This window comes from Macrobrachium rosenbergii, chromosome 36 (genome assembly GCF_040412425.1).
Source record: "Macrobrachium rosenbergii isolate ZJJX-2024 chromosome 36, ASM4041242v1, whole genome shotgun sequence".
NCBI classification, from domain to species: Eukaryota; Metazoa; Arthropoda; class Malacostraca; order Decapoda; family Palaemonidae; genus Macrobrachium; species Macrobrachium rosenbergii.
The window spans coordinates 24331105-24341104 of NC_089776.1; the positions used below are offsets into that span (position 1 = coordinate 24331105).

The window sequence follows — 10000 nt, forward strand, 5'->3', positions numbered from 1 at the left end:
AAACCAAAGGCAATTCATTTATCAACCAGCTCTTATTTCACTTTCTCTTTAGGTCCTTTCTCTCACCACCTCACAGTAATGACTCTTCTTTGCTTTTGAAAGTATAGAATCAGGCTTCTCTCAGTAGAGGTCAGCAGTTTCGGGGCCTCTCGATTTTATAAGTTCCTTCATTTTCATTACAAAATGTGAAAATACCCTTTGCCTCCATTTCCATGATTCATGCAACTTGCTCATTTTTAGGGACAGGTCCACGTCAATACGCCATGTTTTTACTTTGCATCCGCTCTCCCATGAAAGCCCTTTCAAAGTTCTTTTCAACCAAACATATGTAACACAGATTCTGAATATATTTCACATCTAAAATTAAAGGCGTTAGCTTAAACCGGAAGTGACTTACTCAAATACAATATAGTTGAGGTAAAATTATAATGTGAATAAAATATGGCTTGGTCTTGGCCAATTGAATATAGTTGGAAGTGAGATGTAAGGCTAATACCCATTACAACTGTCGTTAAACTTATCGTTTTTCGTGGCAGTCACAATGCGGATCGTGTGAACTGAAGAAACGTAAAAAAGGAAAGAAACAGTCTCGTTCTCCAAAATGGGTATTATACCACGTGGGGAAAGCATACATCTAAATACTTAAAATTAATTTTATTACCTTTGCTGTAGAATATACTCATGGGAATAAACCTATTTCTGTTGGTTGTAAATATGATGTACTAGAATATTTTTAAATTTTTAAGGAGTGTTTTTACAGGCAGCATTGGTTATAGGCCTACACGAAATTAAGATGTGTGTATTTTTAATGGGTAACATCTATTTTAGTAATCAATCTTGTTATTCTCTTTACTACACGGATATCTGATGCAATAAAACTTTCGTGGGATCTAGGATCTTAGTGTTTCATTATGCATATTCAGTACCATGACAGACTATAGGGTGTTTGGAAGGCAATATAGAAACAAAACTCCCATTACATTTTATTCATTCGAAGTGCCTTACACTCAGCTAGAAACAAGTAAAATTAGGGAGGAAAAAAAATCTTTTGAGCAGTGGATATTGGCACTGGTATGTTAATGGCAGCACTTTCTCTTCTTACATTAGCCTCCACTTGTTGTTTGGCAACGACAAGTCTTCGGTTTTAGACAGAAATGATACATGGAAATATATTTCTTTGTATTTTTCAGGGAAATTTTGCAAGACTTCAGAACGCAAATCATCAGTGTTTTTGAAATCATCTTATTTCTTGAAGTGGTCCAGAGAGGTAAGTAGTGAGAAATGCCATTTATTTGTAAGTCATTTGTATATACTTGGAAATGTATCCAAGATCACTAATTAGCAACAGCTGAAGCAGTGGCACACAAAGATATCTACCCCAATCTGTTATCGGTGAAAAATTATCAAAATATCCATCTACTAACACTTAGCTAACTATATCAAAACAGAAACGGTCATCTTCCTAAATTTCGGGGACTAGGAATCTTTTATCAGCACGTAAAGTTTACAGCAACTTTATTAGGCTAATGTTTACTTGTTTGCAGTCTTTTCTTGGAATCTCAATCTTTCGTGTAATCTAGATATTTTATATCTATCTCCAATTGCTTAATATTTCACTAGAGCATTGTTACCGAAATTATTATCAAACCGGCGTTGTATGTCGTTGTGCATCCGTCTGATTATATCCTTGACGTTGTCCACTTACACGAGGACTGTAATTCATGTTTGTCATTTCTTGGCTGGCTGATTGTGGGAGGCGATGACGTTGCTGTTGAGGATATTGGTGCGGCTGAGGGATACTTCCAGAGGAAGCGTTTAAATCTATTGTGTTGCAGACTGTGCTACAGCTCACTTCCCTTGAAAGATGTGGGGTGCTGTTTTGTGGGTACTTTCCTTGCTGTTGCCATGTGGTATTTCTCTGAGGGATATGAGAAAAATTCTGGCCTCGTGTCCCTCGGTTGCCAAAACTGGCCCTGTTACTTTCTTCTTGCCAGCAACAGCAGCAGCAGTAACATGCACAGCAGCTGCAGCATTCAGCACCCATGCTACACACACCTCCTTGACCATTACAAAGTTGATTTCCCGTGCCAACATTACACTGGCCACTGTTTGAGTACTGGTACCCTCTCCTTGAATAGGAACTGTAAAGCTCTATGTCATCTTTAGCATAACTACGTGAGAGGCTTCCCTCTCCATCTCTCATCTGAGGACTGCATAGAGTATCATAAGACCTTGGAAAAGACCTAGGTAGTGTGCCACCTCCCCTTAGGATATTTCCACTCTCTCTGCCATGTGTTCTAGGAAGTGTGCCACTCCTAGACAACAATACTTCATCCAGGTAATCACTCTTGCTAAGTTCGTTAAGGGAACGACCACTCCGTGGTACATTGTCTAAAGATTTGTTGCTCCAGTGAACACTTTGCTGGCTGCTGCTTGCCTCTGGATATGAATGTTGCTGATGATATGGATATCTCTGAGGTTGTGACTGATGCTCTTGCACTGGACGATGTTGCTGATGCTGCAGAGAACGAGAAAACTGATGATATGACTGAGGATTTTTCTCTAAGTCACAATTGCTTCTCTGAAGGTCTTTGTGGTAATGAGATGAAAAGGTGTCATGTTGAGGCTTTTGGTAAGATAGCTGATGCTGCTGGTGATTATGCTGATGGTTGTAATGCTTGATGTGTTTGTGGTTTGGATGGTTTATGTGGTTGTGCCCTACGTGATTAGGATGGCATGGAATGGTGGACTGCTCCTGTGGTTGGTGGTCAAGATACTGCTGACTTCTGCTTCTGCAATAAGTTGTTTAAAAATTGGTTAATGTTAGTATGGGACTACTTCATATTCAATATACTACAAATTATATTTTCATTGCTATGTACTTAAGATTTTATATAATTTTATAGCACCATTTATTTATAGGACCTTTTGTAAAAGTAAGAGTTTAAACATAAATTCTTATGGAAAGACACAGATAACATTTCATAAATTCAGCACCCAAAGTTGATATTTTTATATATTAATCACCAAATTAAATAATATTAATAAATAATATACCTTCTAACCACGGGGATCTCTAAGGAACCTGCAGGTTCAACACTACTGTGAAAAGAGAAACTTCGTTGACGAGGGTGCTTGAGACATGGCGGAGGTGTCTCTAATAACTGAGAGTGGTATTTCTGTTCTTCTTTTTTGCTCCAGTCACGCTGAAAGTAAAGAAGAAAATGATTTCAGTGTTGAGACACCCTTGCATTTTAATGGAGTTCTTGGCTTAATTCCCCATACTCTTGCTTCATAAAGAAGATCAAAGGAAAAAGGAAATGTGTTCAGAAAGGAAACTGAGTACTAGAGATTTTTTTATAAAGATGAATATTCTTAAGTATGATTTGCAAAGAGAAAAATGTGTGATAGAGTTTCTAGGGGATGCTTTAGTAAATAGAACTACTTGATGTCTTTAATGTTTATACGTAGTGTTACCAGAGGAATATCTGTTCATTATCTGATTGAGGCAAGTTAGATGAAAGGCAAGTTAGATAAAAGGCTATAAAAAACAACAGATTATAGGATAAAATTGGCTCGAAAGTAACTTACAACCTTTATTGTTCAGCTTACAACATGGCCGGATTGCAAGCAAATGTCTATATATTGCTATCTTGCATGGTCAGTTGCTACGCAATAGCCTTGCTATTCGGGCCATTCTCTCAGAAAAATGGTTTGGAAAGTACTTAGTTACATTTGTATTTGGGTAATAATTTAAAAAGGACTGGTAATTTTTTTTATTGTAAGTTAATGACATTACATCCAACGCAAGTCAAAGTGATTATTACACTTATTCAGAATGGATTCCATAATCATTCTATATACCGGCTCCCTTCATAATTGTGGTGTAGTTTCTTAAATCTTAAATTGATAAATAACTGGAATGGGATCTGGTCAAGCTCACTTTGCATTACGATTGATGCTAGTGATATGGTTAGAATAACAGAAATTTAGATATGTTTACTGCTGATTTTTTCCGAGTTAAGGTTTCCACTAAAGTCCATGTTAGCTTTACAGTTGTATGTAGGAAATTGTGGATTGGCATGACTGCATATTTTTTTATTGTTTTTCTCAATTATAGAAAAGCATATATATATATATATATATATATTTATATATATATATATATATATATATATATATATATATATAATTATATATATACTTAAGTATATATGCATATATGTGTATATATATTACATATATGCATATATATTATATTTATTATGTATATAATATATATTATATATAAATATATTATATATATGTGTGCATGTGTAAATGTATATGTATATATACTTCAGCATACAACTGGTGATGATGACCATGACTTATTCGACATGGAATTCTTCGTTTCCTATTTCGTTTTGTCTTTGAATACATCCTCAGATCGGAAGCCCTAATATCCCCGAATAAAATATTTGAAGAAAAATCTCATTTGGAGGCCTGGAGTGGATCTCTCGCCTACAATAATCGAATTATAATACAGAAGTCTGTGTTAGATTTTCATAGATAGGACATTGACACCAGGCATACAGAAAAATAGATGTTAATAGTCCAAGCAACATCAACACAGTAAAACACATGTTCATGCATACGCATATATATACACACATATATGAATATATATATATATATATATATATATATATATATGGGGTGTATATATATATATATATATATATATATATATATGTGTGTGTGTGTGTATATATATGTATATATATATATATATGTGTGTGTATATATATGTAATATATATATGCATATATATATGTATATATGTGTATATGTATATATATATGTATATGTGTATATATATATATATATATATATGTATATATATGTATATATGTGTATATATGTATATATATATATATATATATATATATATATATATATATATATATATATATATATATATATATATATATATATATATATATATATATATATATATATATATATATATAGATATATATATATATATAGATATATATATATATATATATATATAGATATATATATATATATATATATATATATATATATATATATATATATATATATATAGATATATATATATATATATATATATATATATATATATATATATATATATATATATATATATATATATATATAGATATATATATATATATATATAGATATATATATATATATATATATATATATAGATATATATATATATATATATATATATATATATATATATATATATATATATATATATATATATAGATATATATATATATATATATATATATATATATATATATATATATATATATATATATATATATAAATATATGCCTTACGCACACTGGCTGACAACCCGACCCTGCCTGGGGAAAACTCTGAGTGAGATCCATGTTTATATACATATATACACACGCACACTAACCAACCCGACCCTGCCTGGGAAAACTCTGAATGAGAGTCCAGGGTAGTGGGAAGGGAGGGGAGGGACAGAGAAGAGAAAAGGGGGAGGAAGGGGAAGGGTGAGGGGAGGAAGGGGAGGGGAGGGAGGAGGGGAAGGGAAGGGAAAGGAGGGGAGGGTGAAGGAAAAAAGGGAAGGGGGAAGGTGAATTGTGAGGGGAAGGGAGAGGATGGTGAGGGTTAGATAGAGAGGGAGGGAAAGGGAATGGGAAGTTGTTCCTCTGTCAGAAGAGAATAAAAAAGCATCTCCACTGAACAAAGACAATAAATAAAAAATATTGTATTTCTACAATTTGCACTCAGGTGCAAATTGTAGAAATACACAGGTGTGTCTGTGTGTTTGTTTGTGTGTGGGAGGGGAGAAGGTCTATCTCTCTTGCAACAACAGACGGACCTGCCAGCCTTAGTATGTAGTGAAGTGTTGTTGCCAAAACACCCCATAAACCTGATTTAAACCGAATTTATAACAATATACACCATCATGATGCTACGAAGTAGTAGCTATAGCAGATTCCGAAGGTAAAAATGAAGAAGAAACGATCAAATTAATGAGAAAATTCGCATTTGAACTTATACTGTCATCATACATCTTTCACGTCATGTTGAGCTAGCAACTACTACACATGAGCGAATGAGGAAGACAACTGGCATGTATATGTGTTTAGGGAGAAAATCTTTGAACCTGCTGGTTTGGGTTCATTGCTTTATAGCTATGAAAATTTTTGTAATGAAGCCAAAAAATATTTAATTTAGCAATGCAACCAAGCAATGAGGTATATGTTTAACATGCGTATTAATATTTATCATAAATTATGATCAAAATTCACGTAAATTCTGATAAACTTTTTTATAGGGGCTTTGGATTTATTGTTGTAGTTAACCATACGTCTGACCGTACATGGAATAAAAGGTGGAGTGTCAGGAGAAAAGTGAGAATTAATCCGGTAACACTGAAGGAAAAGGCGACGTGCAAACGAAAATTTAATTTTTTTTCTGTGTTTGTATGTCTGTCACAGGGTATGTGTTTGATTCCGAGTTAAAAACCTTTCTGGAGTGACACAGAGGCCGTGTGCAAAATTTTTGTTTGGGTCTGTCAAGCCGTTCGGATTTCTATAGTGGGCAAACAAATAAACAAACATTCACTTTTATATATATAGATATATACTGTATATATGTATATATAAATTCAAAGTTTAGTCGTATCCCCAGACCGTAGATGTTTTCATACAGTACAAATACAAAGGTTATTTCCATGTCAAAACATAGCTAATAAATTGGTTTTTTGGCCTCGATAACTCCCGTCTGGTGAAGCGTCTGGTGGTCGTATTTCCTGGAACACCTGCTTGAGAAGAGGCCTGAGGATTAACCCATCGATGTCATCCGATTTCCAATGTCCTCCTGAGAAGTCTATATTGTTGATTTGATTGATGTTAGCAGCCATTCCAGAAATTGGAGCGGGGCAGAGCTGGTTTTCAAAAGTAGCTGCCCATACAAAGAAAGATGCTGGAATCTTCTATCATCAATCAAACCAACAATATGAACTTGTCAGGAGGACATTGAAAATCAGATGACATCAGATGGGAGTTAACGGGGCCAAAAACCACTAGGGAATTGTTTATTTTCCCTCCTTCTTGGCAAACGGTCACCTGCATACCATCGGAGACTTAATGCCACACCTACATATGCTTTTTATATACTGTATACTCTTGTAACATTTCATCTGTCCACATTTTGCCAGTGAACAGGGACAACAAGGAAGTGCTCAAATCTATCGGCAAGTTCAAATAGTGTTTTATGGGCCTTTTATCTTCATATGTATTTTATATATATATATATATATATATATATATATATATATATATATATATTTTGCCAGTATATATATATATATACATACATATATATATATATACATACATATATATATATATATATATATATATATATATATATATATATATATATATATATATATATATATATATATATATATATATATATATAATATATATATATATATATATATATATATATATATATATATATATATATATATATATATATATATATATATATATATATATATATATACAAATGTATATATACAAATACGTATAAACTTCAGTTGATTCCCACCTTGTGCCAGTAAATGTATAAGAATACTGCTGTTATCCCGGCAATCTCCGTAGTTATGAATCCAAGCATGATCAGGTAACAGCTCCAGCCATAAGTGTACACGAAAAGAGGAGGTTGAAATGTGGAGCGCGGTCTTAGTTTCTCGGCGACTTCTCCCTTCAGTGTTGCAATGTATATTACCATTCCCAGCATCATGAAGAGCCCTGCAAAGCAATGGGGTATAGTGGGCGGCCTCATTTTTTCTTTAGCTTCCTTGAACAGAGATATCCAGCGAAGATCGCTGCATTGCTAATGATTCCAAATACTTTTGGAAAAATCAGAGATTATCTTGCCTATCTGTAAACGAGACATTCCTTCAGTGAACGACTTTTTGCTTGAAATTGTATGCAATTCTCCTTTATTATCTTTGGTAGAACTTGTACTTTGTTTGAAATAAGTATAATTGAGATTTGTAAGAATATTTTAAATTGGATTACTTTAAAATCCTGTGCTGTACTCCTTTGAAAAATAACTTTTAGTCCATTTGACAATAACTGTTTGGTTTTCAACATTCTGATTCTCATGTTAACAGACAAATTAGTTGACTGGATGTTGATTACGTGCAAAGACAATAAGAAGTTACGATGAGTTTTGCTAAACCAACAACATTAACATCTTCATAACATCATTAGAATTTTCCTAGATCTGAGATAACAGGAGTAACTTACCTGAGATAATAAAGGTGATGCCAGAGAGAAAGGTAAAAAACCGACGTCTGCTACAACAGTGACCACTAATACAAAGGACTTCAGCTAAAGTCAGCAGGACTACAGCAGTCAGAAAGAACCCAACGGATTTCAGAACAGTATCTGCAAAGAAAATGCGTGGATGATACTCTGAAAGTATTCTAACATCCGGTCTCTCTTGAGGTGTTAATTCTTGGATGAAAACAGCACTTCACTCTATCCGATGTCCAAGGGTAATTTGAAAATTACTTCATAACTATCAATCACAGATGTTTTGCAATGAACTTGGTCTTTCAGTTGAGGTTTAAAAACAATAATGTTAACGCATGCGTGCCGAATTTTTGTGCGCCTGTGCTCTCAATATACCATAAATGGACATCATTAGGAATAGTAGTTGTATACTCATGAACTTAGGAGTCCAAGAGAAGAAAATGTTGCAAATCTAGATATTTTGAGAATATTCTAGAATGAGTACTTCAGAGCTATAATCAAAGCTGAGAGTGTATCAGGAGTTTTCTCTATAGATATTGAAGAAACAGAATAAAAGCGATCTATTCGTCTTGAAAGCCAATGGTTGTTATTAGATACTCACGAGGGATTGCCATTGTAGAGTCGTTGGGGTCAGGACTGTATTCTTCCGTAGGAAAATAGTCAATTTTCTGGCACTGGAACTCAGATTTCCCGACTGAAAATGAGAACAATTTGTGTTATTGGCGACTGTTTTTGAACAAAATGATTGGAAGCTATATGGTTACCTGCAAAGTTTTTTTTTTAAACTGATATAAAAGTTAATCAGAATTAATATCAGTGTTAAACAAATATAGATTCAAGGTGCCGATTTCCCTTTTGAGAAGTGAGTAACCGATTAGAATGCAAAGTAGTTGGTGAAAGTAAATCTGAATTTCTCTCTCTCTCTCTCTCTCACTCTCTCTCTCTCTCTCTCTCTCTATCTCTCTCTCTCTCTATATATATATATATATATATATATATATATATATATATATATATATATATATATATATATATATATATATATATATATATATATATATATATATATATATATATATAGAGAGAGAGAGAGAGAGAGAGAGAGAGAGAGAGAGAGAGAGAGAGAGAGAGTTTACGGTGTTAACGTAAGAGTATCTACTACGCCCAGTTGTGCAGTATTTATACTTTTTAAAATCAGTTTACAGATTCTTGAACTTTAATGCGAACTAAGGTCATCTGATTTATTGGTATTTCCAAGTATTTTGAATAAGGGAAGAATTAATTAGCATATATGATATATTATGACTGTACTAAATGCTACCAGATTACAATTCAGTGCCGACTAACCGTCAGTAGCGCAGAGGGTAAAGAGGCCACTTTTCGTCTTCTTGCTGAGGAACTCGATCTTGGAGGACCCGTTTCTGTAGGATGGGTTGAGGATCTTTTCCTCCGACTTGAGCCAGGCGTCGATGCTCAGCGCGGTCAGGACCGTAACTCCACTAAGACATGCGGCTATGGTCGTCCCTAGCCAAAGGATATGAACCGTGGCATCCAGGCTCAGCATTCTTTCACCCAGTTACCGTCCACACCTGTGCCCTCCCTACCCCTTCCACTTTTCGAATATCGAAGTTACCTTTTACTTTTTTAAG

At 33.8% G+C, this 10000-nt stretch overlaps 1 protein-coding gene and 1 long non-coding RNA gene across 3 annotated transcripts in view; one reads left to right on the forward strand and one right to left on the reverse strand.

Annotated features, from left to right (window-relative positions):
• Positions 1-10000, forward strand: part of LOC136825019 (uncharacterized) — a 301632-nt gene that overhangs the window by 93957 nt on the left and 197675 nt on the right. The window contains exon 2 of the long non-coding RNA XR_010849209.1: positions 1191-1267. This is a non-coding gene — a long non-coding RNA (uncharacterized lncRNA). The remainder of the gene's footprint in view (positions 1-1190; positions 1268-10000) is intronic.
• stg1 (stargazin-like protein) overlaps positions 972-10000 on the reverse strand; it is a 142826-nt gene continuing 133797 nt past the window's right edge. For both annotated transcript variants that reach the window (XM_067081052.1, XM_067081051.1), the window contains exons 3-8: positions 9699-10000; positions 8953-9045; positions 8343-8483; positions 7636-7838; positions 3058-3206; positions 972-2792 (exon numbers count right to left, since the gene is read on the reverse strand). The exon at positions 9699-10000 is cut by the window's right edge and continues 1151 nt beyond it. In XM_067081052.1, coding sequence (XP_066937153.1) covers positions 1643-2792; positions 3058-3206; positions 7636-7838; positions 8343-8483; positions 8953-9045; positions 9699-9915 — 1953 coding nt within the window. In that variant the 5' untranslated portion in view covers positions 9916-10000 and the 3' untranslated portion in view covers positions 972-1642. The remainder of the gene's footprint in view (positions 2793-3057; positions 3207-7635; positions 7839-8342; positions 8484-8952; positions 9046-9698) is intronic.